This window comes from Giraffa tippelskirchi, chromosome 2, assembly GCF_054371585.1.
Source record: "Giraffa tippelskirchi isolate mGirTip1 chromosome 2, T2T-mGirTip1v1.2.pri, whole genome shotgun sequence".
Taxonomy (NCBI): domain Eukaryota; kingdom Metazoa; phylum Chordata; class Mammalia; order Artiodactyla; family Giraffidae; genus Giraffa; species Giraffa tippelskirchi.
In genome coordinates, this window is record NC_137276.1 from 50,459,343 (window position 1) to 50,486,708 (window position 27,366).

The following is a 27,366-nucleotide window of genomic DNA, read 5'->3' on the forward strand; positions in this document are numbered from 1 at the left end:
CTGTTTGCCCTCCCTGTGGCTGTGTGGGAGATGAGGGGTCTTTATCTAGCAAATATTTGTGCCTCGATAAGTGAGCTGAGCACTGGCCCTGACATTCCTCTGTGGCTCTGCAGAGGCACATCCCTCACAACAGCATCTCGAAAGTAAATCTCTTTCCCCCCAGAGGTCACCAGCCAGGGGGATGAAAGGATGAAAGTAGTGGTGCCCTCTGGTCACTGGCGGCCAGGCCTGTGGGCTGTGGATGGAGGTCTGGACTCAGATTCCCACCCCCTCCTCATCCCGCCTCCCTCCAGCAAGAGAAGGCCTCAGGCCTCCCTGCTGATCTTTGAAATGCTGTTTTTCTCTCTCAATCCCAAGGGGACTCTGGAGTTGGCTAAGCAAGTGAGCAGCCTTCCCCTGGTCAATTACAACCTGCTCAGATATATCTGCAAGTAAGTGACTAGGGGCGGGGCTTCCCTCTCCTGCGGTCTGGCTCTGTGTGCCCTTCACAGGGGTCGGGGGGCCACCCACACATCTGTCAAGCCAGTGGGGAATATAAAACAAGTCTCTGAATTTACAGAGCTTATTATAGTCCTGGTCGGAGCAGGCAGTGTTATACAGTCTGAGTACATCATTCCTGAAAGAAAGCGAGATGGCCTTTGTTCCTTCTGCCTCCTCTGGGTGCCTCTCACCATCCCTCCCCGTGGGTCTGCTTCCAGACCATGACCTAGGCTCAGGGTGCCAGAGAGGACAGGTAGGGTGGACCTTCACCCAGCCCCGCATCTGGGAGTCTGAGCCTTCCTGGGCAGCTGTGCCCAGTGCAGGTGGGGGAGTTATGTCCTTTCACACCAACAACAGGCCCTGGTTCCAGTGGCCTTTACTTCTGATGGCCCTCCAGACCTCAGGGAAGCTCTGCCCTCTTCTGAACCTGGCAGGGGCAGCTGACTGTGCCTGGTAGCTGTGGAAACATGGGCACAGCTGAGCACGGGGCCAGGCAGCTCCCAACAGATCTGGAGTCAGGATTTGCTTCTCTGCCAATTGTCTCTTCCTTACTTTGTAGGTTTCTGGATGAAGTTCAGTCCCACTCAGATGTCAACAAGATGAGCGTCCAGAACCTGGCAACTGTTTTTGGGCCTAATATACTTCGGCCACAGATAGAAGACCCAGTGACCATTATGGAAGGTAATGGTGGGGGTGTACATGGTGGTGCTGGGTGCTCTGGGCTCACATCGGTCCTGGGCAAGTCCTCAGAACCCTCACACCAGGCCAGCGGGAAGGGTGGCCCCACCCCTGGGCACTTGGAAGCAGCCTCTCTGGACCTCCTCACTGCCTTCTCCAGCCCCTCTTCCCCCATGAGGTCAGCTTTAAAAGGAAAAGGAACTTTGCCCTGTGGATGGGGTCATAAGGTGCAGTTAGAATGATGGGAGCGGCTGAGGGGGTGGAGGTGGGGTGGAAAAGGTCAGTGCCCTTGCCCTTGAATACACACAAATGTTTTTGTTTTACTGAAGTAATTTTCAATTAAGTAATTGTCACAGGCTTCTTCTGGATGTTAGAGCTTAGCAAACCCTAGGGATATTATGTTCTGTAATGAATAGTCATAATAAAAAGATTTTAAATAATATGGCAATAGCAGCCGCTTTCCACACGTCAGGGCCTCTGCTGAGTGCTTTACTTCTACCACTGCATTTCAGTCCTCACAAGAAGCCCCTGGTTACTGCCCCCATTTGACAGATGAGGAGACAGGCTGCGAGAGGTGAGGTGACTCTGTTAGTCTGACTTTTCAGAGGTTCAGGCTGGCCTGGGATGAGCACACTGCTTGGAGGCCCCATAGAAAGACCATCCTCTCTAGTGTGAGAGTCTAGCTGCTCACAGGAAACCCGCAGCCAGTCGAGCCAAGGAGCGGAGAGGCTGGCAGAACTCACGCAGAACCTGACGCCAGCTGGAGCCTGCTGCCCCTGGCACGAGGCAGGCTGAGGGCAGAGTGGCCATTCCTGTGGAACATGAACTAGGAGAGGTGCGGGGGGTGAGGGGTGGGCTACAGAGCTTTTCCCTGTCCCACCCCCAGCTGACGGGGTGTCCCTTGGGGGTTCTCTTGTTTAGCACTCCCTTGGCCTGACTGGTAGTCTCCCCAGAGCTCCCACCTGCCAGGTTGCACAAATGCCTGAGGGCAAATGCTCACCCTGCTGAACTGCCAAGTTCTTGCTTCACCTACTAAAGATTGTTTACTTAATGTTCTCCATGACTCTCCGTTACTTCTAGTGGGAGTAGAAGCACTTGACCTTCCTCATCACATAGACGCCTCCCCGTCTCTGGTCTTTGGTGCAGGATAACAGGAGGGTAGCTACCGTGGTCCCTCTGCAAAGCCTCCCTTTGTCACTGACCCCTCTCTCCACCCCACAGCCTCAGGAACTGAGTCCCCATATATGCCAAAGGCTGTGTCTCAGGGGCTGTGGCCTGGGGAAGAGGAAGCATGTGCTTGTGTGTGGGGTTGTTCATGTTGGGGGGGTGGCTATGTGCATTTGTGTGTGATTGTGTATGGGGTTGTGTATGTGTGTGACTGTGTGGGGCTGTGTATGTGTGTGACTCTGTGTATGGGGTTGTGGGAGTCACATACACATAACCCTAACCAAAGGCAGGCTGTGTGTGTGTGACTCTTTGTATGGGGCTGTGTATGTGTTTGACTCTGTGTATGGTGTTGTATATGTGTGTGACTGTGTATGGAGTTGTGTATGTGTGTGACTGTGTATGGGGTTGTGTATGTGTGTGACTCTGTGTATGGGGCTGTGTATGTGTGTGACTCTGTATGGGGTTGTGTATGTGTGTGACTATAGGGTTGTGTATGTGTGTGACTATGGGGTTGTGTATGTGTGACTGTGTATGGGGTTGTGTGTATGACTGTGTATGGGTATATGTGTGACTGTGTATGGGGTTGTGTATGTGTGTGACTCTGTGTATGAGGTTGTGTATGTGTGCCACATGCACCCGTAAGACATCTCAATTCTGTGTCCCAGAGCCCTGTGCCTCCCAGAGTGGATAGTCAGGCATAGCCATTGTGGGCATAAAATGGGGCAGCCAAGAGGGCCCTGGCATCTAGGTCCTGGTTTCTAGTTCCAGCCTGCCCTTGGCTCACCCCACAGCGTTAACCAGCATTGTGGCTGCTCCTCCCTCCACCAGCTGGTTAGAGTGGGAGTGAAGGCTGAGCGCCTTTCTGTGCTCCAGACCCCACATTGGAGGAGGGGGATTTTGGGTATGGTCCTTCTGTCCCTGCCTGAATTTGGAAACTGTGGTGGCCAACCTTACCTTTGGAGTGGAAGATGGCGAGCTCTTGTTGAGTCCACGCTTAAGGACTAGCCTGGTTTGAGGCTACTAGCAGAGCTGGGTGCCCTGGGTCTGAGCTGCAGCTTGCTGACTGGTCTGGAGGAACTGGACTGGAGGCATTCAGTTAGCCTTTTCTTATTCCTTCTTCTTGGCAGGCACTTCTTTGGTCCAGCACCTGATGACCATCCTGATCCGCAAACACAGCCAGCTCTTCACTTCAAGGACCATGGAGGGGCCAGCCTCCCCACGTGGGGGCCCACCATGCACCGTGGGATGGGGCTCCGAGGAGGTCACCAGGGACGACCAGGCAGAGCCCGGCAGTCCCAGCGCCCCCTGCCTTCCCTCGCACAGGACCTCTTCTCTGGATGGGGCTGCCGTGGCAGCGCTCTCTAGAACCTCTCCCATGGGCCTGGGGAGCCAATGCAGCCCTGCTGCCACCAGCCCTGGGAAGAAGGTGCAGACTCTGCCCAACTGGAGGTCTTCCTTCCGGCAGTCAGGGTCCCGGTCGGGGAGTCCGAAAGTGGGCACCTCATCCCTGGAGGTCCCCATCATCTCCTCTGGAGGGAACTGGCTCATGAATGGGCTGTCCTCCCTGCGAGGCCACCGCCGGGCCTCATCAGGAGACCGGCTCAAGGACTCGGGCTCCGAGCAGAGACTCTCCACCTACGACAATGTGCCCCCGCAGAGCTCCTTTCCCAGCACACCCAGTGTGGCCAGCCTGCCATGGTCTGGGGTCTCCTCCTATGAGGCCTCAGCTAGGGGCTCGGTCAGCAGTTGCACAGCATGCCGTGCCAGCGACTCCTCTGCCTGCAGCTCCCTGCACATCGAGGGGGCCCTCGAGCCCTCCCCTGTCCTCAGCAGCAGCGAAGAGCACAGATCCCTGGATCTGGACCATGGCCTGGATGGAGTGGGCGCTGGCATCAGCAGCAGCGAGCCCAGTGACCCAGGCAGCCCCGCCCAGGACCACGCCCGCCGAACGGAGGTTCTCCAGGGCCTGGTCACAGAGCTCAGAGCAGAGCTGTGCCGGCAAAGGACTGAGTATGAGATGAGCGTGAAAAGGTAAAAAGCCTTGTGGGGCGAGTGCAAGACTGGCACTCCCAGGCTGGGCAGAGCACTTGCAGCCAGCAGCTCACTGGGCACCGGTCCTGGGCAATCAGCCTCTGGCTTGGAAAGATAGCTCCTGGAGGCAGGGCTCAGAGCAGTCAGCCCCCAGTAAGCTGCCTTTCTGGGAGAAGGTTCTCTAGGACAGGGCTGGGAATGGAGGGAAAGCTTGGGAGCCAAGGGCCTGGCATGCAGCCAGGACTCCATGAGGCCAGCTGAATAAAGGAGTGAGTCAGAATCTCAGCCTGAGCTGCTCAGAGTACCTTTGATGGAGAGGTTCAGAATGGAGGGCCCTATGTGGCCCTCAGGGAGGAGGCAGGCCCCCTAGTATGTCCTATGGTTCAGGAACTGGGAATGGGGCAGGGCCTCTGTGCACTGCAGGCCCCAGGCCAGCCTGGCTGACTGACCGACCATGGTTGGGCCTGATGTAGAGTGAGGACACCTGGATGGAAATCCAATTTCCTCTGAAGAGGGAGCTGACCTTGCTGAGCCAAGCCCTCCCTTCTACTGGGTCATAGAAGACACCCCGTGCCATCCTTTAAGGCTTTCAGGCTTGCTCACTGATGGGCCCTTGTTCCGTCCTCCCAGACCCTGTGTGCCGAGGACTACAATGAGGACCCTCATTATAGTCACCAGCAGAGCCTATGGGTCTTCCCAGGTGGCGCTAATGGTGAAGAATCTGCCTGCCAATGCAGGAGACAGACATAAGAGACTCGGGTTTGATTCCTGGGTCCAGAAGATCCCCTGGTGGAGGGAATGGCAACCCACTCCAGTATTCTTGCCTGGAGAAGCCAATGGACAGAGGAGCCTGGTAGGCTACAGTCCACAGGGTTGCAGAGTCAGACACAACTGAAGCAACTCAGCACGCACACAGAGCCTACACTAGACAGTGAGCAGTGCTTCCATCAACATCTCAGACCCTTTAGCTCCTTTCGCCCCAGGACTTGCATCAGCTGACTGACCTATGAACCCATGTCCCACCCACTAGCAGAAGGCTTCAGTGGGCTCTGGGTGCTTCCTTTTTCCATCAAACAGCGGAGGCTGAAAGGATTCATGCTTCTGTTTCTGAGCATGGGATTCCCACGGGGAGCTGGAATGGCAGCATTTGACCCTCTTGTCCTGCTGGCAGCTGTCTCCTGGGTACCTGGGGAGTGTCAGGTGTGTGCCAGCTCTGTGTTCATGGTGGGAAGATGCCAGGAAAGGGGCTATGAGGGCAGTGGCTACTGCCAGACTGCCATGGGGGAGATCAGGGGTAGGTGGGGTCACAGCAGGTGATATCTGAGCCAGGACTTGGCTCAATAGGAGCCAAGGACCAATAGGATTGAGCTGAACAAGGATGAGAAAGGACTCAGCATGAGTAAAACCCAGGGTGTAAAATTGTGGAGAAAACCCACAGGGTAAGCACTGGGTGGAATATACCAGGCAGAGATAGTAGCAGGAACTCCCTGCAGATTCACTGGAAGGTGAGGACTGCTGAAGCTGAGCTTATAGAGCACACAGGACGTGTTACTTGGCAGATGCTGTCTAAGGGGAGCCTCAGAAGGGGTCAGAAGCAACCTGTCACTTCTTTGGCTATTTGTGGAGGTGACTTGAGCTTTCACCTTCTCAGAGGCTGGGGTTCTCAGGGGAAATGCAGTATTGTTGTCCGGTGGGCTCTGGGTTCAGTCCTTGACCAACTGTGCATTCGCTGAGTGTCCAGGCAGGCTCTGAAAGCGTGAGGTAGTGGGGGTGGGGTAGGGGGCGAGGCTTTTTGCCAGGAGTGATGCTTTGATTTTATTCCCAGTGAGATGTGAAGCTGCTGGCAGGCCTAGAGTACTTTGATCACTTTGATGAGGTGCGCTGGCTGCTGTGCACAGGAGTGCTTGACGAGGCAGACAAAGATCAGTTAGGAGACCATGGAGATCCAGGCCAGACCTGTGGGTGGCATGGACCTAAGAGGCAGCTGTCAAGGTGGGCAAGCGGCCAGATTCAGAACATGTTTGGGTTTTTCCAGTTGATCAGATGTGGAATGAGAAAAATAGCTGAATTGAGGGACACCATTTTTGTTTTGGAAGAAGGTGGTCTCTGAGTGAAGAGACTGGGGCTGTAGGAGGGTGACTTGGGAAAGGAGGGCAGGAACTTACAGGAGCAGGAGCTTTGGGTCTGTTAAGCTGTAGAGGCTTATTAAGTTTCTGAGTGGACTTGAGGGAGATAAAGATTGAGGGTTGTCACTCAACCTGTCACTCACTCACCACTCCTGTGGTGCCTGGAGCCTGAGGCTGGACAAAATCCCTTTAGGAGTGGCATGGAAGGAAAAGGGGTGGCCCAGGCCGTTCTCCATAGCACCAGGGGGCGAGAAGGATCTGGTGAAGGAGGAGCCCAGAGGGGAGGAGAAGCAATGAAGAGACTCATGGGGGGCCTGCTGCCCCCACTTTGGGGGGCGGTCTTCTGACACTATGTCCCTCCCAGATGGGAGGTTAGAGTAAAGGGAGGCTTTTTCCCTTCTCCATGGTTGGTTTTTTTTTTTAATTGAAGTATAGCTGATTTACAGCATTGTTAATTTCTGCAAAGTGATGCAGTTTTAATATATATATATTCTTTCTCATATTCTTTTCCATTATGGTTTATCCCAGGGTACTAAATATAGTTCCCTGTACTATAAAAAGGACCTTGTTTATCCATCCATATATATACATATATACACACATATATATAAATAGTTTGCATCTGCTAATCGTGAACTCCGAATCCCTCCCTCTCCTACCCCCTCACCTTCCCCTTGGTAACTACAAGTCTGTTCTCTATATCTGTGTTTCACAGACAAGTTCATTTGTGTCATATTTTAGATTCTACATATAAGTGATATCATATGGTATTTGTCTATCTCTTTCTGGCCAATGATAATCCCTCAGTCCATCCATGTTGCTGCAAATGGCATTAGTTCTTTTTTATGACTGAGTAGTATTACATTGTGTGTGTGTATATATATATACACACACACACCACATCTTCTTTATCCTTTCATCTGTTGATGGACATTCAGGTTATTTCCATGTCTTGGCTATTGTAAAATGGTGCTGCTATGAACACAGGGGTGCACGTGTCCTTTCGCATTAAGAGTTTTGTTTGGGTATATGCCCAGGAGTAGGACTGCTGGATCATATGGCAACTCTTTTTATTTTTTTTGTATATTTTCGATTTTTTTAAAATTTTGACCATTCCGCATGGCTTATGAGATCTTAGTTCCCTGACCAGGGATTGAACCTAGGCCCTTGGTGGTGAAAGCGCAGAATCCTAACCACTGGTGCATGTGTGTGTGCGCACGCACACATGTGTGCACCGGCATGCACATGCACACACATACGCACTGGTCGTGTCCAACTCTTTGCGACCCCGTGGACTGTAACCTGCCAGGCTCCTTTGTCCACAGAACTTTTCAGGCAAGAATAGTAGAGTGGGTTGTCATTTCCTACTCCAGGGGGGTCTTCCCAACCCAGGGATCGAGCCTGTGTCTCTTGCGTCTTCTTAATTCTTTATCATTGTGCCACCTGAGAAGCCCTCCTAACCACTGGACCGCCAGGGAATTCCTATTTTTAGTTTTTTGAGGAACCTCCATACTCTCTTCCTTAGCGGCTATACCAACTTACATTCCCACCAATAGTGTAAGAGGGTTCCCTTTTCTCCACATCCTGTTCAACATTTATTATCAGTAGACTGTTTAATGGTGGTCATTCTGACTGATGTGAGGTGATACTTCACTGTAGTTTTGATTTGCATTTCTCTAAGGATTAGTGATACCAGCATCTTTTCATGTGCCTATTGGCTACCTTTTACCTCATCTTTGGGCTTCCTAAAGGAGATCAGTCCTGGGTGTTCACTGGAAGGACTGATGTTGAAGCTGAAACTCCAATACTTTGACCACATGATGTGAAAAGCTGACTCATTTGAAAAGATCCTGATGCTGGCAAAGATTGAGGGCAGGAGAAGAAGGGGACGACAGAGGATGAGATGGTTGGATGGCATCACCAACTCAATGGACATGGGTTTGGGTGGACTCTGGGAGTTGGTGATGGACAGGGAGGCCTGATGTGCTGCGGTTCATGGGGTCGCAAAGAGTCGGACACGACTGAGCGACTGAACTGAAACTGGATAGCTCAATTGGTAAAGAATCTGCCTGCAATGCAGGAGACTCTGGTTCAATTCCTGGGTCGGGAAGATCTGCTGGAGAAGGGAAAGGCTACCCACTCCATCCAGTATTCTGGCCTGGAGAATTCCATGGACTGTATAGTCTATGGGGTTGCAAAGAGTCAGAGATGACTAAGCGACTTTCACTTTCTACCTCATCTTTGGATAATATCTGTTTATGTCTTCTGCCCATTTTTCGATTAAGTTTTTTTTGTTGTTGTTATCAAATGAGCTGTTTGTATGTTTTGGAAATTAACCCTTTGTTGGTCACATAATTTGCAAATATTGTCTCCCAGTCCGTAGTCTCTTTTCATTTTATGGTTTCCTTTGCTGTAAGTCTGGTTAGGTTCAATTTGTTTATTTTTGCTTTTGTTTCTCTTGCCTTGGGAGACTGATCCAAGAAAACATAGGCACAATATCAGAGAATGTTTTGCCTGTGTTCATATCTAGGAGTTTTATGGTGTCATGTCTTATTATTTAGGTCTTTTAGCCATTTTGAGTTTATTTTTCTGTATCGTGTGAAGGTATGTTCTAACTTCATTGATTTGCACACAGCTTCCAACTTTCCCAAAACCACCTGCTGAATAGACTCTTTTCCCCATTGCATATCTTGTCTCCTTTTTCAAAGATTAATTGACCATAGGTGTGTGGGTTTATTTCTGGGCTTTCTATTCTGTTCCATTGATCCATGTATCTGTTTTTGTGCCAATACCATGCTATTTTGATTACTGTAGCTTTGTAGTATTGTCTCAAGTCTGGGAGTGTTATGCTTCCTGCTTTGTTCTCTTTCCTTAGGATTGCTTTGGCAATTCTAGATCTTTTACGGTTCCATATAAATTTTATTTGTTCTAATTCTGTGAAAAATGTCATGGGTAATTTGATAGGGATTGCATTAAATCTGTAGATTGTTTTGAGTAGTATGGCTATTTTAACAATATTCTTCCAGTCCAAGAGATGGGATCATGTTTCCATTTCTTTGAATCATCTTCAATTTCCATTATTAATGTTTTGTAGTTCTCAGCATATAAGTCTTTCACTGCCTTGGTGAGGTTTATTCCTAAGTTTTGTGTCTGTTTCTTGTTCTTTTGATGCAATTTTAAAGGGGATTGTTTCATTGTCAGTGTAAAGAAATGCAAGCAATTTCTTTCTGGCAATCTTTCATCTTGCTACCTTGCTGAATTCGTTTATCAGTTCTACTAGTTTTTGTGTGGAGTCTTTAGGGTTTTCTACATACAGTGTATTGTCATCTGCATATAATGACGGTTTTACCTCTTCTCTACCAATTTGAATACCTTTTATTTATGCCTCTTGCCTATTCATGGGGCTAGGACTTCCAATACTATATTGAATAAAAGTAATGAGAGTGGGCCTCCCTCTCTTGTTCCAGATTTTAGTCCTTCTCCATACTTTGTCTTCAGTAGTTAAGGGTGAAGGCCTAGGCCTTGCGGGGGTGGGAGGAATGGGTATTTGCTCCATGTACATCACGTGTTAGGTGATATGCTGTGGGTCTCCTTAGTCCATCGTAGCTACAGTGCATGGGTGGAAGGTCACCCCCTGGTTTTCAGGGCTCAGTGCAGTTTGTGTCCTGCCCACAGTTTATGTCTTGTAGTCAGGTCAGTTCCCAGAGCCAGGCATAGCGCATCCCTGAGGCCTTAAAGGAGTGGGTCATCTGGTTGAAAAGATGAAAGGCCTGTGGTGTACTCTGTGGTAGCAAAAAGGAGCAGTGTCTGACATGCTGGGGAGGATCCAAAGAAGCTTACCAGAGGGTGAGACATTTGGGCTGGGCTATCAAGGCTAAGGGGGAATGGGAAGATGAAGCAACCTTGAGTGGGGTTTCCTGTGAGTCGCTGTGTCCAGATGGAGTTCAGTGGGTCTTGTAGAAGAGCAAACAAGGGGACAGTGTCCTGCTTCCCTCTCAGTGTAGGGCTCAGTCCTGTTCTCTGCCAGCGAGCAGGCAAACCCTCACTATGTCAGGTAGCCAGGCGGGAGGGTAAGTGGTCTTCTACTTGAGTGAGAACTCAGGGAGGGCCCCTGACCTTGAGTGCCAAAGGCCAGGAGGAGGATCTCTAGGGGGTGAAGCCCCAGAGTCTTGTGAGGATATACGGTCTGTGCAGCCTCACCTGGCACTGGGTTTGAATCCACAGCATCATTCCCCTTTGGTATCACGTCTGAACAGCTACTTTATCCCCTCAAGTGTCTGCCGACAATGGAGCTCGCTTGCAAACGTCAGCCCAACTCTAAAATGGTGTCTTTCTTTCTTTGATTTTTTAAGACTCGAAGAAGGTAGTGCTGACCTGAGGAAGCGAATGTCACGGCTAGAAGAAGAACTAGACCAAGAAAAGAAGAAGTACACAATGCTGGAAATAAAGCTGAGGAACTCAGAGCGGGCACGGGAAGATGCAGAAAAGAGGAACCAGCTGCTGCAGAGAGAAATGGAGGAGTTTTTTTCAACCCTGGGAAGCTTGACTGTTGGGGCAAAAGGTACCAGAGCGCTGAAGTAAAGGAATCAGCAGAGTTCGTTTCTGCTGCGTGCCTGCCCTCCCAGCCTTCCACAGCCTCAAGAGGAGCCAGAGCCTTTGCAGCTGGACCTGGCCTCAGTGGTGCCAGGAGATCTGGCACAGGCTAGAGAGAGCAGTCTTGACACCCCGTCAGGAGCCCGAGCCCCACTTGGGATCTGGAGGCTGCTCCAGCCATGCAAGGTGTGGCAGGCTTCAGAGCGGCAGTCCCATGACCACCAAAATAGATGGCACTTGGGATCTGAGTAGCCCACCAGGAACTTTCTGCATTCTTTATTAAATATGCTCTCAAAGCATGATGCCTGGGTGCCTGACTCCTTTATGGTCATGCAGAGGGAGGGTACTAACTGACCTCTTCCATTTCTCACAGGGTTGGAAGCCCTCCAGGTGTCCCATGGGTGGAATGGCATGGAGGAGCCTTGAGAAGTGGGTGGCAGAGCTCCCTGAGAGCACCCAGTGTTATCATGGTCACTGAAGCTGGACTTAGGCACATCTGTGTGCTCTCAGCTCAATCTCCTGTGCTCAAGGCAGGATGGTTCCCCTCACTGCTTGCTCTCCCTCTCACCACCTGGGCCTCTGCAGCTGGTGTTTCTCTGGAATTTCTCTCAGGCCTTCTACTGTAACCTGCTGTCCTTTGCATGGCCCCAGCTCTGCTGCAGAGCCAGAGCCTGTGAGTCAGAGCTCAGCAGGGGTGCTGCACTCCCTGCTTCTGCCCCCCGGGTATGTGCAGGGTGAGGAGGCATGACTCTGTAACGGAGAGGTGAGCCCGTTATGTGCAGGGTGATGGAGCCTGGCTCTGTAATGGAGAGGTGAGCCCAAGTGACGGCCAGTGCCTGTTCTCTGTCCTCCAGGTGCCACACCTCAGCTGTGCCCACCTCCTTTGCAGATTTCCCTCGAGCTGGTGCCGATCCCTCTCCCTTCCCTGCCCGCTTACTTCTGTCCTCCAGTTCATCCTCAAGGCTCCATGGAGGTAGTTCCTTCAAGCAAGCCTTTCCCTGGCTGCCACCCCACTCAGCCCAGGCCTGGGCCTGAGTTCCTCAGGATGGGCCTTCAAGGGCACCAAAGCAGCCACTTCTGAGCAGAGGGGACTGGCGTCTGGAGAGCAGGCAGTGCTAGCACCATTCCCTTCACTTGCTCCTACTCACGGTATACTTCCCTATCACTTCTCACTATCCTCAGCAGCCAACTGCAATGGTTTTGGGGGGAGTGGGGTCACCAAAATGCCCCGATTTCTGACTACCATCTCTGAAGAAATCACTCAGGCCAGCTACCCATCTACCTGGAGTCAGGTATAAACTGTCACAGCAATGCTCTAAATGCCAGGGTGCTGGTGCTCCCAGAAGTGCTGGCTCTTCATCATTAAGGTACAAGCCCACAGGCCCAGGCTGACTAGTAACTCCAGCGGTAGTGAGGAGGCTGATGACTGGCCCTCAGCCAGGTCACTGGTGGCCTCACCAGCCAAGAGGAGAGGTGCCTGCCGAGGGCCCTCAGCAGCATCAGCGGTCAGTATTCTCTTGGGCAACTCTGTGAGGTGGGGTCAGTGGACAGCACTACCTGCATCTGCTCCCAGGCCCATTGCTATCATAGCAGTGTGGGTAACCAGCTTTCCCAGGGGGTAAAATATTGCCCTCCTCCTCCTGTTCAAGGAGAAAGAAAGTAGTTATGAAGTGACTGACTGCTCACAACAACTCAGTAACAGGAATTAACCACATGCTCCCCTATTCAGTGAAGAAACAGAGGCCAGGAAGAGACAGGTGAGAACACCAGTGTGTTTTATGGTCCTCAGTTCTGCTAACTTTGACCTAGAGAAAAAATGCTGCCAGGCTATGAAAGGAGCAGAAATGACCAAAGGGACTCCACATGATGATCGGGACGCTGTCTGTCTGCTCGGCCATTTATAATGGCAAAGGCTCAGCTTTTGGCCAAGTCCTTGGCCCAAATCAGCTTGTGAGCGGCACTGCCACCTGCTGGCAAAACTTAAGACCTGCAAATTCAATTTTTCTCTGAAAATTAGGCAGTACTCAGTAGATATTCTGTCCTCCAATTTCCATTTAATCAGCACTCTCCATTTTGTTTGTAAAACATACTGACCTCTGCCTGTAAATCACACTGAGACTGAGGGGCTCTGGCCCAGTACCCTGTCCCCATCCACTACGTTCTCCCCAGTTTAGTTACATTTACAGAACCTGTTCCCAAACCTGGGGATTCAAGTTATTCCTATTATTGTAATGACATCATTTAATATTAAGTACACTGATGCAACCAGAGATTATCATACTAGGTGAAGTCAGAAAGACAAAGACAAATATCATATGATATCACTTAGTGATATACACTTAGTGGAATCTAAAATATGACAAATGAACCTCTCATCTATGAAACAGAAACAGAATCACAGACACAGAATAGATTGGTAGTTGAGGAGGGAGGGGATTGGGGGAGGAATGGAGTGAGAGGTTAGAGTTAGCAGATGTGAGCTTTTATATATAAGACAGATAAACAACAATGTTCTAGTGTATAACACAGAGAACTATATTCAATATCCTATGAGAAGCCATAATGGAAAAGACTATAAAAGAATATATATATGTACAACTGAACCACTCTGCTGTACAGCAGTAATTAACACAACACTGTAAGTCAACTATACACTTCAATTAAAAAAATAAATTTGAGAATCTGATGAAGGCTACAGACCCATTGAAGAAGAAAAATAACCACATGTACAGAAAATTTAGCTTTCAAAGACCTCTTGAAGCCTGCTGCTAGACTCTGTAATCAAAGTTTAGAGATTAAGGGATTAATAGTAAATTCTTAAATTTGAAAATAATAATATTAAGTAAATCAATGGATTATAAATGTGAAAAGATAGGGAATCAATTTTTTGAAAACCTACATGAATGCTTTAGAAAGATTCAGTAACCGCAACTTACTAAGAAAAAACTGTCAAATTATCGATGAATCAAACATACAATAGTGGAAAATTGGTAAAAAAAAAAATCTAGGATTCTGCTCTCAAACTATTTTTTAAATTTTTTAAATTGTTTTAAAATGTGTGTTTGACTCTAAAGAAAAAACTGGAAATTTTAAGTCTTACACTGAAAAAAAATGAGTTGGCTTACTTAAGACTGGTAAATGCCCCATGTTAGAATACAATTTTAAGAATGTGTGTATATGAAAGAGACAGAGGTAAAGACAAAAACAGAGGAAGAGATATTCCTTGTTTTACCTGGCTGGTAGAATAATGGACCAGGTGTGAACTGTTTTCACTCCACACAGTAAAAAGGACTTTAGAATAGAGTCCAGGTAACCAGGCTCTCCAATCTGTGGGCAATAAATGAAGTCAGTAACAATATCCCCTCCTTCCTGCGCAGGGTCTCAACCCCCTGGAGAGTTCTCCCAGTATCCTTACATTGTTCCATCACAAAGGGACAGCAAGAGGTGGCAGCAGCAGTGGTGTGGGATAGCTGTCATGTTTACTTAGCTAGGAGCTCGTACATATGAGACAGAGCTCGTACATATGAGACACTGACTGTGTGATGAAACTAAGACTGAAGGACAGGAAGGGGCAGTGATTCAATTAGACAGATCCAGGCAGAAGTCTGCATGAGTGCCAGTGCCCTTGCTGGCATGGTGGGAGATGGACAGGGCTAGAGCCAGGCAGGGACCAGATCCTGTAGACCCCTGTCGCTTACAGTAGAGTTATTTTTATTTGAAGGGATACTGGAAAGCATTCAAGGGCTTTAAATAAACGGACATGAATTAGCTTGCATTCAACAATGAAGGCTATTTTGGCCACTGGTGGACAGTGGCTCAATTTGCCCCCAGAGAGAGTAGCAGTAGGGAAACTAGTCAGGGAACTATCGGTGTGGTCCAGGCCAAGTAGAGTACAGTGTCAGGCCGGAAGCTAGCAGGAACCGACTGAAGACTGAATGAGAGGTAAAGAGAAGACCCTGTGCCCAGGGTCTTCCAGAAGTGCAGATGTGACTGGAAGCAGAGAAACAGGGTGGTGAAGTGGAGGGGGCAAAGGAGAGCTTTTACAGGGGATTACTACAGCACACTTGTGTGCTGCCAAGAGTGATCCAGCAGAGGGAAAGACTGGTGAGGAAGAAAAGAGCGTGTCATAACGAGGAGAGGCGATTCTGAACAAAAGAGAAAAGACAAGGAAAAGTGGAAGGGCTGGGTTCGAAGAGAAGAGGTAGGAAGACAGGGATATGGTTGAGGTAGGTTTATGGAAATGCACACCAAAGTCTGAGAAGTCTTGAAAAATGATGAACGTGCTTACCTTTTAATTGGCAGTCCCCAAATTTATTTGAACACAAAACCCCTTATTCACGTAAGACTTCTTAGGCAGTAGAGCACAGTGGTCACAGAGTGAAAACTGGAGGCAGACTATCCAGATTCAGATCCTGGCCCCACCACATGGTTGTGTAGCCCTGAGCAACTTGCTCAGCATCCCTGTGCCTCAGTGTGATCACCTAAGAGGGGAGAGTAACAGTTCTTACCTCATAAAGTTGTTATAAAAACTCTGAGCTCAAACAGTCACAGCATTTAATGCCCAGCATAGAGTAAGCTCTCCATGAATATTGCTACTAATTCAACACAGAACTAGTGTTCTGTGCAACTAACTTTGGGAATCGCTACTAGGTATTGAGTCCTTGCAGGACTTTAGGCAGGGTGGGGGCATGATAACCACTTCAGCGGCATGGCCTGCCCCTCCTCCCTTCCCCATCCCTTTCTGGCCTCCTTCAGTGGTCTCCTGGTATCTTCCCAGTTCCCTTCTTAGTAACACCCTGGAGCGTGACCTACCTCATTCTTTGCTGCCCCCTGTATCCCATTCGTTACTGCTCCTGGTGGAGGATTTGGTACTTAGTTCTTCAAGGCAGCTGATAATCAATGGAGGGACCATATCAGAACCACCTTCTCCCTCTGACTCCTGAGAAAACAGAGCCATAAACAGTTTACGCAACTTGCTGTAGGTGAGGCAACCAGTGTGAAGCCCAGATTCAACTTCAGGTGTCTGCTGTCAGAGCACATGCTCACATTACTACAGTAATTTCATAGTGCTGTATGAAAAGTTTCCTTATGCCAGATCTTGAAAGCAGTGAATACTGAATTTCAGAGGATAGAAACAGTATGGAAGATAGGTCCTCCGTCAATAACTTATCCAGACCAACATTTATTGACTGCCTACTTCCCAATCATTGTGAACAGGCTCTTCCATCCAAGGGATTCCGGGGTGAAGCATCAGTAGAAGATAAGCACACAGGATGCCCTCACAGAACAACAGGAGAGACATAAAGCACACTGCTGTCTTACAGAACAAAACGGGGAGTGTGTGAACAAATGAACAAGGTAAGGAAACACGCAATAGGGACAAGAAAGAAAAAGTCCTTGCAGAGAAGGTTTATCAGAGGAGAAACGATCAGATTGGGCCTTCAGCAATGAAGATTTCAAATGAACAAGTGGCACAAGTAATGTGCACAAAGATGTAAAGTATATGTCATGGAGGAGGTTCAGTTGGAATGAACTGAATGGCAGGAATGATACACACAAATAGCAAAAGAATCAAAACAATGTTTAACTGTCCTACTTCTCAGAAAGTAAAAAAAATATCCTCAGTCAATACTGATGTTGAGGCATTTCTCTCAAGTGAGAATTATTCTTACCAACCACATGAAGATTGAGACTACTGGGGATGAAGAGGATGACTTGGGGATCGGCATGTATTTAAGCTCTCAAATGGGAGGTCACGCACAATTCCTCCCTTTCGCTTCAATACTTCCCCATTATCTTAAACCATGTCTATTCCTTTCCATGGCTAAAGTCAACAATTATATTTGCTTTGCATGGATTATCCTGATAGAAGTACACACAGTCAATCATTTCCGCAGCCCCGTGAAAGACTTATCTCCCACCCTGTGACAGATGAAGCAGCCCCAGGCTCGGCAAAGCTGAGATTTGTCCAAGATTACCAAATTCTCCATCTGGAGCTCAGGCTAGTCTGGATCCATAGGACTCAGTAGATCCCACCCTCTCCAGGACTATGTCTCATCAAGGCACATGTGTTTTTGAATTCTCCCTTTTAACTTGTTCTGACCCCTCAGTCTACCCTTTGTCTCTCAAAACATTGTCATAATTCTTTGTATTTCCTGCCAACGTTTTGAAAGTACTTTTTACTGCTGTTTTACCACTCACTCAATCCTCAGCAATCAGAACTATGCCCCTACCTGTTCAGGTAACTCCAAAAGTCTTATGTTACATCCAATAGGAATCCCCTATCTTTTTCCTCCATCTACAAAATGACACTAATGAAAACGGTGCACAGGCCACACAAGCAAACGACGCAGACTTCACTAGGGAAGACTGTGAGGACAGAGGCTGACAGGCAATTAGATAGCAATCTTTCCTTTTCTTCCACTCCTGGAATACTAAATGGCAAGCTGATGCCATACCTGAAGTGTGTTCTGTCATGAACTGTGATGGACAAACTGTAAAATACATCCAATGTACTCTCCCTGAACAGCCTCTTGTGTGCTGACCAATCGGCCCCAAATGCTAATCTTGGCAATTTCACTTATGTGATGGCAATCTGAATCCCCAATTTTCCATTCTCAATATGCACAGAGGACCTCAGTTCTCTCAACTGAGTATCTTTGGCTTCCCAATCTCTATGCCTCCACTCTTATCAGATCCACACCCACTGACAGTTATTCTAAGTCTGTTCATATTAACTCCATTCACAAACTAGTAGTTCCTACTGCCTTTAAAATGATGACAAGTTCTTCAAAATGTTTCACTTCTGATCTTCAACTTTTCAGTCTTACCTCCCATCACATTCTCTCTTTACAGTCATACCCCACTAAGCCATTCTTCACTTCTCATTCCCTTTACCTGGGAATGGCCCTTTTCTCCAAACCTTCCTTAAAAAATGCTTCTTCTGCAAAAGCCCTCAATTCCTCTAATCAGTCCTTCCCTGTGTTCCTTCAGCATGGTCTTTGCTCCTCCACACAAAACTTATTTCGATCAGGCTTACTAGACTCGAGTGTCATCATTTTTAGATCTCTCCTCATGTCCAGCTTCTAACACAGGGTCTCAGACATATATGCACACACTGATGGAATTAAATGAAATACGTTACTAATCATGAAAACAGAGAAAGAGACAGCAGGATATGGTAAATGAATTATGTCAGACAGAAGTCTAACTTTACAGAACATATTTGAAGTTATCTTTTAGTTTCAAATGAAGTTCAAAGACATACTGCTATAAAAGCTAAACACAAAAACAAAAAAAACCTCAATCCACAAAATCAGTACAAATCAATTTTCAATAACATAGTCAATGGATCTTTTAAGGAGCAGTACTAAAATAAATGTAATGCCTCAATTAACAACAATTACTTCCTTTTATTTGGTGTCACTACGGTATTATGATTGAGTGGAAATTACCTCAACACTCAACACGATTGTCTGCTCTTGCCATCCAGTCTGTCGCCAGAGGTCTCTCCAGTGACTGTGATGACACAGACAGTATCAGGTTGGCAAGCACATCGGCTAACGGAGCAGTAGTGGTCAGCTGCATACTTGGCCTTGCCTGTCCTTTGCTCAGGACCAGGCGAGTGTGAGTGCAGGTGAGGAGGGGTGTGAGCTTGTGGACATGAGGGTTATCTGGAGCAAGAGTTGAGCAAGATAGAGGAGTGTCAACAGACTGGACGTATGCCGTGAATGAGCCTGCTGGCCTGCCTAGCATAGGCAAAGAGAACACCTGCACGGCAAAGCTGGAAATGCGCTGAGCTGAAATCCCTGGTTTTGAAACAGATCCTTTTAAAATACTTCTTGCCAAATGGTCTGCTGTCCATGTGGCTGCTGTCTCACATGGTTACCAAGAACTAGGTTAAGGGCATTGAAGCAAATTCCTTTTTTAAGATAATGTTTCTCTAGCAAGTTCAAACACGAGAAAAGAGTAGATAAGTCAGAAAACCAGGGTGATAGTTTAGCCTTTTCACAATTTATATAAAATCCAAATCTAGTAAGAGACTTGCCCTAGTATCCCTTTAGTCCCAAACCCATAGGAAATCTGATACCTGCCCAAAAAAACTTTTTACCAAAAATTTGTATTTTGTTTTCAATGAAAAACTCTTAATTTCATAATTTTCATATCACTTTTTTCTTTTTTATTTAAAATATTATAACCAATTAACATACTAAGATAACATTGTTTACATTCCAGTGGTGATGTTTAATGACTAGGGCATGAATGATTAAAAACCACAATAATTATCTCAGCATTCCCTACAAAGTGCCCCACTTTGTTTTGTCTAGAGGGGAGAGGAGAGGGAACGGAACACAGGGAAGGGAGAGGAATGAAGAAGGAATGGCATCATACAGGGAGAAAAGCAAATGTCAATTATCATACTTAGGTTTCAGGTTTCAAAACCTGTTGAACAGGATAAACTATGAGAAAATAGATGTCACAGTCCAGGTAGACAGCTAGTTCAGTTTTAACTTCATCATTCGGCTAAAAGATTAAGAGCTTCCCAAAAATATACCAAATATCGGGCCTACAAAAGTAATTTATTTCTTCGTAAAATTTACTAAGATTTATTCCTTTTGTAAAATGTAAAGAATGGACTGATATCACGAGCAGGTTTCTACTTACAAAAACAGACAGTAATAATGTCCAACGAGCACATCTAACACAATTTTCTAAGATACATAGTGAAAGATTTTACAGGTGAGTCTCTCTTACTGATGCACGGTATATATTTTACATACTTATTGGTATAGTGTTGACGTTGGCTATAAAGTACTTAACACACGTAATTCACACTCAGTGAAGATCTAACAGTAAGGGCAACTGCTTACTTGGGAAAGCATAGAAAATTAGTGTGAGGTAGTTCAATAAAAACCTAGTTTAATTTGTAAGTTACTGTGAGAATAGAACATTGTGCAAAATGAATCCACAGGTAATATTTCTCAGAAGTTTAATGAAGAGAATCTAAATCAGAAATGGCCAGAAAGTGTTACTCTTACTAGACTCTCCTTAAGAGCACTTAACTAAGAGCAAGTTAGTTTGAAACTAATTAGGACATTTTTTTCCTTACCAGTTTTTTAACTATACCCCAAACTATACATTTCTGCTTCAATGCCCTTTACCCCTTCATCTTTCATGCTATTCAGGAAAAATTAGTTTCCTCTGATTCAGGACAAACCTAACAGAGATCAGTAGAAACACAATGTATACTGAAATAGAAAGGATCCAGAGGCAACACTTAAGAGGGCTGCTAATGACAGAACAGTGGTGTCTGGTTTTCCTACTGGCAAGTTTCCCGGGGTCACGGGGCGTCATGCATTCACTCTACAGCTAATGTGTGACTAATGAACAACACTCACAAACAAACTACAACAGTATTTTTGAAAACAGACTATGGTTTTACCTCAAAATGTTGTACAGGCTTATGTCTAGGCAACAATGAGTAGTTACATCTTCATAGTGTAGCACATACTGGCCGATAGTGTATACCAAGTCTTATCTGTAACCTCAAAGGGCTTCATTCGCCTGCTGCTGATTGCACTATCAGATATCCACATCCTCTTCACCTTCACCTTTTTAGACAACACAATAGGATCAGCATGGAAAAAAATAACAAAAGGGCTTATGGGAAAGTCTGCTGTTTTACATGCAATCAAGCTTCTTGCTATTGTTAAGGGGGTTGTATGATAGCCTTCTCACTTAAGAGACTGGTATTTCTCTTAGGAAGTCTGGTGTGAATACACTGTGCCTTTACCAACATAGGGCGTGCATACCAGGAACAATCAGCGGCTGAGGGTGTATAACAAAATGAGAACTGTTCAGCAAACAGTATGAAAGCGTTGAGATGCTCTATTTAAGTCTATTATAATTAAGCAATCCCAACAGTACAATCATTTAACAAATTATCAGTTTATATTAGAGGGTAACAGAATAGTAAGAAGAAATACACAGAAAGAATTACTTTTCTAACCTATAACATTGAATAATAAATCTTGGTCTAAATAATTTTCTGACAGTTAAGTCCATAGGTATATTAAGTATATAAAGTTGAAAATCCAAAGTTATAAGATAAGCAAGGTGGTTTTACATAAGTACTGCATGACAGAAATCTTATTTCCATTTCTTTAAAAAGTGTTTAAGATGTTTTAAAGGTTCAAAAACTTCTAAAAATAAAAAGAACTAGCCCATCTTTAGTTTACTTAAAACAGTTAAGAGAAGAGGGAAAGTTGTATTGAGATACTGCATTTTAAAAACCCAGAGCACGCAACACTTAAACAGACTTTGTTTTCAGGATGTATCTTAAGTCTACGTGACTATTAAGAGTTTTGTTTTCTCTGAATCAACTGAAACATGCTGGCTGGCAAGTGGAGCTGGCATTTACAACAAATGATACTGTTAAAACACCTGGTTTTCCTTGCTTAACCAACACCTGTACCAAGAGATGGCTTATCAGCAAGGAAACAGAAAATGAAGGGAATCTTCTGAGAGCATGTCAGTTGTTAAAGTGCAATAGTGAAATAATCTATTCTACAGAAATAAAGCTAGTTAACTGTCAAGCTAATAAAAACTTAACACATTCGTGCTCCAATTCTCCTGAAACTGCAAATCCAATCCTATTTCTACAATTCAAGAGGTGTTATAGTCTCAAAACTTTATTTTGCCTAATAAAATTAATGCACCCTGTCCTATGAGTAGAAAAGGAATTAATAAAAAGACTGCCCCTTCAAAAGAGGCTTGGAAACCATGGCTTAAACAATCAAAAACAATCTTACTATTTCAAAGCATATAAAATGGCTGTTAATGTATTTTGATCCTACATATTGCACATTAACAATGACCTAAAATACCCTATTCAAAAGGAATTTTGCACTGAATACATGAATACCATGCCAAGTGGACTTTCATATGCTGCATGTTGAACCGCACCAGTTCCTACTCCTGCTGGTCATTAATTCTCCTACTCCTGCTGGTCATTAATTCCATTGGGCTTTCTGCCTAGAACTTTTTGCTTATTTAAGTATGCATTTCCCAGTTCATTACAAGAAATCCCTCGTTTCAAAAATAATAAAAAGTGCCTGGGGCATTACAGACAACATATTTCAGAGATAATGAGACTTCAATGACATTTTACTTAAGAAAAATTGTTATAGAGAAATAATTTTGCAGATATAAAATGTAAACAATTAACATACAACTGTCAGGAGCAGCACCATTCTTACACTATTCAACATCCACATCATGTGTTTTATTGAAAATCAGGTATTAAAAAAATGAAAGACTCAGACTAAATAACTACCACTTATGCCTGCTCTGCTCAATATGAAGAAACAGTCCTTAGAAAATGATATCCTATATATGGCTGTGTGCTACTATTTTCAGATGAACGGTATATTGCTCATTTTATACATCACCTACAGAAATCTAAGTAGGCTTTGGAACCTCCCAACAGCTAGTATAAATATGATTATGCCACAGGTAGAATCAAATGGCCAGAAACACCCTGAGAACTGGTGCTCAACTGACTGATACTCTAACAGGAAATTGAATAGGTCCAAGGGCCCGAGGCTGTAGGAAAGAGAAAGTCCAGACTCTAGGTCATTGCTAGGACCTACAGCCTGAGTAGATTAACTCAGTGTATACAAAAACAGGCTCATAGCTAGTAAAGGTGAACCATCTGTTTATTTGCATTGAAATGTATTATTCATGAAGTATCCTCTTGACTTTATGTGATCATAAGCTTTGAGCATGCCACAAATTGGAAGAAAACACCATATTCTCTTACTGTACTGTTGGTGGGTGGGATAGGGGGATAGGAAGGTGGTGCTAGACACCCAACACTTTCAAAGACATGCTCTGAGTTATTCTGCCATTTAGATGATGGGGCTTTTACCAAAATTCACATAGGATTACCTATCAATTATATGTAATTAAATTAGAATTGGCAAGTAGCAAATATTGGAGGTTTTTTTTTTTAAAAACACGTTCATCATTTACAGTAGTTATTCCTGAATATAACTGGCTACAGGTTATTTTCCCTCACTCCTCTGGGGTTATTTCATTGATAAGCACATAACCCTAAAGGATAGCATCATGAACAAAACATTTGAAATAAATTCTAATAAAAAAACTATAAAATCTTAAATAATTCATGATATAGGCAAGTCACCACATAATAGTTGCTTTGATAAACAAAATCTTACAAATTCAGTAAAAAAAAAAAAAAAAATCAGCAGCATAAGATAAAGCAAATATGCAAAAATTTTAAACCATGATAAAATAATTAGGTTTACATTATACAGTTAATTACAGCAAAAATACACAGTTCTGTTGCTGTTTTAAAACACAACTTAAGTTTTAAATTACATCACTTGAAATTAAAAAAAATAAACTACTTTACTACAAAATGAATTCTACATTTTTGAAAAATCACTCAAAAATAAGACCACTGAATTGTTTTCAAAGTAGTTCTATCAATGACTAAACAACTCCCCACCCCTCCCACCCCCCGAGGCCCAAGTAGTCATCTACAGCAGCCCAGAGGCCCAGCTGATGCTTCTAGACTGCTGTCTGTATCCGAGGCCAAAGTCGGATCTGTTGACATTGAAGACACATCATTGACAGACGATGATGACGATGGATGCTGAGAGCCATTGATCACTGCTGCACCTGTGCTATGAGAAACAAAACAGCAAATCAGTTGCAGACAGAGTTGCAGATCGAGCTACTTGTACTGTACTGACTACCTCCAGTGGTCAATAATTTTTCTTTTGGTTTTAAAAGGCTCACTAAAAATAATCACAAGTGATACACAACACAACACTAACTTACAAACACTTTACACTGCAAGCTAAGAGGTGAGAATTTGCAAAATGTCTGGAAACCTGGAGTCCTGCCCTTTCTACTAATTTTTCAATTTCAGACAAGAATTATTCAAGACAAGAATTGTCAACTCCAAGCCATATTTAGAAACAGTCCTATAGCAAGATTCATGAACTGCCTTCAGATTGTGTGTGAATAATACTGATAATACATGCAAAACTGTCTGTATTGCATTTTGTTGTAGAGAGGATCTCAAGGGATGCATGATTCAAACAGTTAAAAAACTACAGCCCTAATAAATGTAAACTGGTGCAGCCACTATGGAAAACAGTATGGAGGTTCCTCAAAAACTAAAAAGAAAACTGCCATTCAGTTCAGTTGCTCAGTCGTATCCGACTCTTTGTGACCCCACGCACTGCAGCATGCCAGGCTTCCCTGTCCATCATCAACTCTCGGAGTTTACTCAAATTCATGTCCACTGAGTCAGTGATGCCATCCAACCATCTGATCCTCTGTCATCCCCTTCTCCTCCTGCCTTCAATCTTTCCCAGCATCAGGGTCTTTTCCAGTGAGTCAGTTCTTCGCATCAGGTGGCCAAAGTATTGGAGTTTCAGCTTCAGCATCAGTTCTTCCAATGAATATTCAGGACTGATTTCCTTTAGGATGGACTGGCTGGATCTCCTTTCAGTCCAAGGGATGCTCAAGAGTCTTCTCCAACACCACAGTTCAAAAGCATCAATTCTTCGGCGCTCAGCTTTCTTTATAGTCCAACTCTCACATCCATACATGACCACTGGAAAAACCATAGCTTTGACTAGACAGACCTTTGTTGGCAAAGTAATGTCTCTGCTTTTTAATTAGCTGTCTAGGTTGGCCATAACTTTTCTTCCAAGGAGCAAATGTCTTTTAACTTCATGGCTGCAGTCACCATCTGGAGTAATTTTGGAGCCCAAGAAAATAAAGTCTGTCACTGTTTCCCCATCTATTTGCCATGAAGTGATAGGACTGGATGCCATGATCTAAGTTTTCTGAATGTTGAGTTTTAAGCCACTTTTTCACTCTCCTCTTTCACTTTCATCAACAGGCTCTTTAGTTCTTCTTCACCCTTCTGCTTAAGGGTGGTGTCATATGCATATCTGAGGTTACTGACATTTCTCCCGGCAATCTTGATTCTAGCTTGTGCTTCATCCAGCCCAGCATTTCTCATGATGTACTCTGAATGTAAGTTAAATAAGCAGGGTGACAATACACAACCTTGACACACTCCTTTCCATATATGGAACCATATGTTGTTCCATATCCAGTGCTAACTATAGCTTCTTAACCTGCATACATATTTCTCAGGAGGCAGGTCAGGTGGTCTGGTATTCCCATCTCTTGAAGAATTTTCCACGGTTTGTTGTGATCCACACAGTCAAAGGCTTTGGCATAGTGAATAAAGCAGATGTTTTTCTGGAACTCTCTTGCTTTATCGATGATCCAATGGATATTGGCCATTTGATCTCTGGCTCCTCTGCCTTTTTAAAATCCAGCTTGAACATCTGAAGTTCATGGTTCACATACTGTTGAAGCCTGGCTTGGAGAATTCTGAGCATTACTTTGCTAGCGTGTGAGATGAGTGCAACTGTGTAGTTTGAGCATTCTTTGGCATTGCCTTTCTTTGGGATTGGAATGAAAACAGACCTTTTCCAGTCCTGTGGCCACTGCTGAGTTTTCCAAATTTGCTGGCATGTTGAGTGCAGCACTTTCACAGCATCATCTTTTAGGATTTGAAATAGCTCAACTGGAATTCCATCACCTCCACTAGCTTTGTTCATAGTGATGCTTCCTAAGGCCCACTTGACTTCACATTCCAGGATGTCTGGCTCTAGGTAAGTGATCACACCATCATGATTATCTGGGTCATGAAGATCTTTTTTGTATAGTTCTTTTGTGTATTTTTGCCACCTCTTCTCAATATCTTCTGCTTCTGTTAGGTCCATACCATTTCTGTCCTTTATTGTGCCCCTCTTTGCATGAAAAGTTTTGAGGTTCCTCAAAAAACTAAAAAGAATACTGCCATGTGATCCATCAATCCCACTCCTAGGCATGTATCCAGACAAAACTACAATCTGAAAAGATACATGCACACCAGCGTTCACTGCAGCACTAGTCACAACAGCCAACACACAGAAGCAGCCTGGATGTCCAATCCCAGATCAATGGATGAAGAAGATGTGCTACACACACACACACACACACACACACACACACCCTGGAATACTACTCAGCCATAAAAAATAACAAAATAACACTATCTGCAGCAATATGGATGGCCTAGAAATTATCATTCTAAGTCAAGAAACCAAATACCATATGATATCACTTATATGTGGAATCGAAAATATGACAAATGAATTTATCTATGAAACAGAAAAAGACTCACATAGAGAACAGACTGGTGGTTGGTCAAACAGGAGGGGTGAGGGAGGGTTGGACTGGGAGTATGAGATGAGCAGAAGCAAACTACTGTATATACGTGTAACCGAATCACTTTGCTGTACACCAGAAACACTACATTGGAAATCAATTATACTTCAATAAAATAACATTTTTTATAAAACTATCACCCTAATAAAAAATGCTTCATGATATCTTCTCACTGTAAAGTACAAACTATCCTTCTGATACATCCTGTTTTAAAGCAAAAGCCAGGACAAAGATTAGAATCATTTTAATTCAAAGGATCCTTGGTCCAACTGCCCCATTTGGTTACATGACTTGCCAGAGCCACACAAGTGCTCCAGCTACGTAAATTCAGGTCTTGTTATTTCAGTTCTAATAAGTACTTGATAAATGTACATATGGACTTAATAAAGAGATAAAAGTAGGCGAGATTCTTTTCCTTTACCAAAAGTATAGCCTAACAAGCATTTCCTGGATTTTAAAAAGTAATAGGAATACTTAACGTACAGAAAAATTCTCACAGTGCAACTGGGTCAGGAAGAAGGAACGACATTATGGGGTGGGGAATATGTTAAAGGTGACTCATGCAATAGAGCTTTTGAACTACATGATCACTAAATAAGAATCATTCCAAATTTGAGTATATTAAATAATGCAAGTTATACACAAGTTCTTAAGAACACATTTATGGAATAAAAAGCCAACAGTTTTCAAGCTGAGTAATAAAAATTTCTAGGGGTGAGTTTCAAGGACCCAATGATGTTAAAACTTAGTGAATTGAAAACCACTGCTCCAGAACCCAGTACCTCAGTGTTTGAAATTATCCCTCCTTTCTGTCCAATGACAAGAAATAAAACATCTAAATATGAACGGTCCTCTTAGAGCTTGTCTCCAAGTCCAACAATGAATTAACTAGGGGACTTGGAATAGGCAAATCTTTAGGGCGCTGGGGCAGGGACTGGGAGACAGAGAAGAATGAAACCTCAAG

The 27,366-nt window shown here is 44.9% G+C and overlaps 2 protein-coding genes and 1 long non-coding RNA gene across 28 annotated transcripts in view; 2 read left to right on the forward strand and 1 right to left on the reverse strand.

Moving 5' to 3' along the window:
• ARHGAP22 (Rho GTPase activating protein 22) overlaps nt 1-11,374 on the forward strand; it is a 177,650-nt gene extending 166,276 nt beyond the window's left edge. For all 9 annotated transcript variants that reach the window (XR_014074576.1, XR_014074577.1, XM_081561787.1 and 6 more), the window contains 4 exons: nt 358-431; nt 1,040-1,161; nt 3,453-4,356; nt 10,835-11,374. Coding sequence is in view for 7 of the 9 variants with exons in the window: in XM_081561787.1 (XP_081417913.1) it covers nt 358-431; nt 1,040-1,161; nt 3,453-4,356; nt 10,835-11,063 (1,329 nt within the window). In the remaining 2 variants the exon portion in view is untranslated. The remainder of the gene's footprint in view (nt 1-357; nt 432-1,039; nt 1,162-3,452; nt 4,357-10,834) is intronic.
• A 3,172-nt stretch (nt 11,375-14,546) lies between these two features.
• LOC145534477 (uncharacterized) lies at nt 14,547-18,477 on the forward strand. Its single transcript, XR_014074655.1, has 2 exons — nt 14,547-15,276; nt 16,293-18,477. It is a non-coding gene; the product is annotated as an uncharacterized LOC145534477 (long non-coding RNA).
• A 754-nt stretch (nt 18,478-19,231) lies between these two features.
• Nucleotides 19,232-27,366, reverse strand: part of MAPK8 (mitogen-activated protein kinase 8) — a 93,129-nt gene continuing 84,994 nt past the window's right edge. For 8 of the 18 annotated variants that reach the window (XM_081561925.1, XM_081561952.1, XM_081561933.1 and 5 more), the window contains one exon: nt 19,232-23,785. In XM_081561925.1, coding sequence (XP_081418051.1) covers nt 23,769-23,785 — 17 coding nt within the window. In that variant the 3' untranslated portion in view covers nt 19,232-23,768. The remainder of the gene's footprint in view (nt 23,786-27,366) is intronic. The other 10 variants (XM_081561870.1, XM_081561885.1, XM_081561984.1 and 7 more) reach the window with 3 other exon arrangements.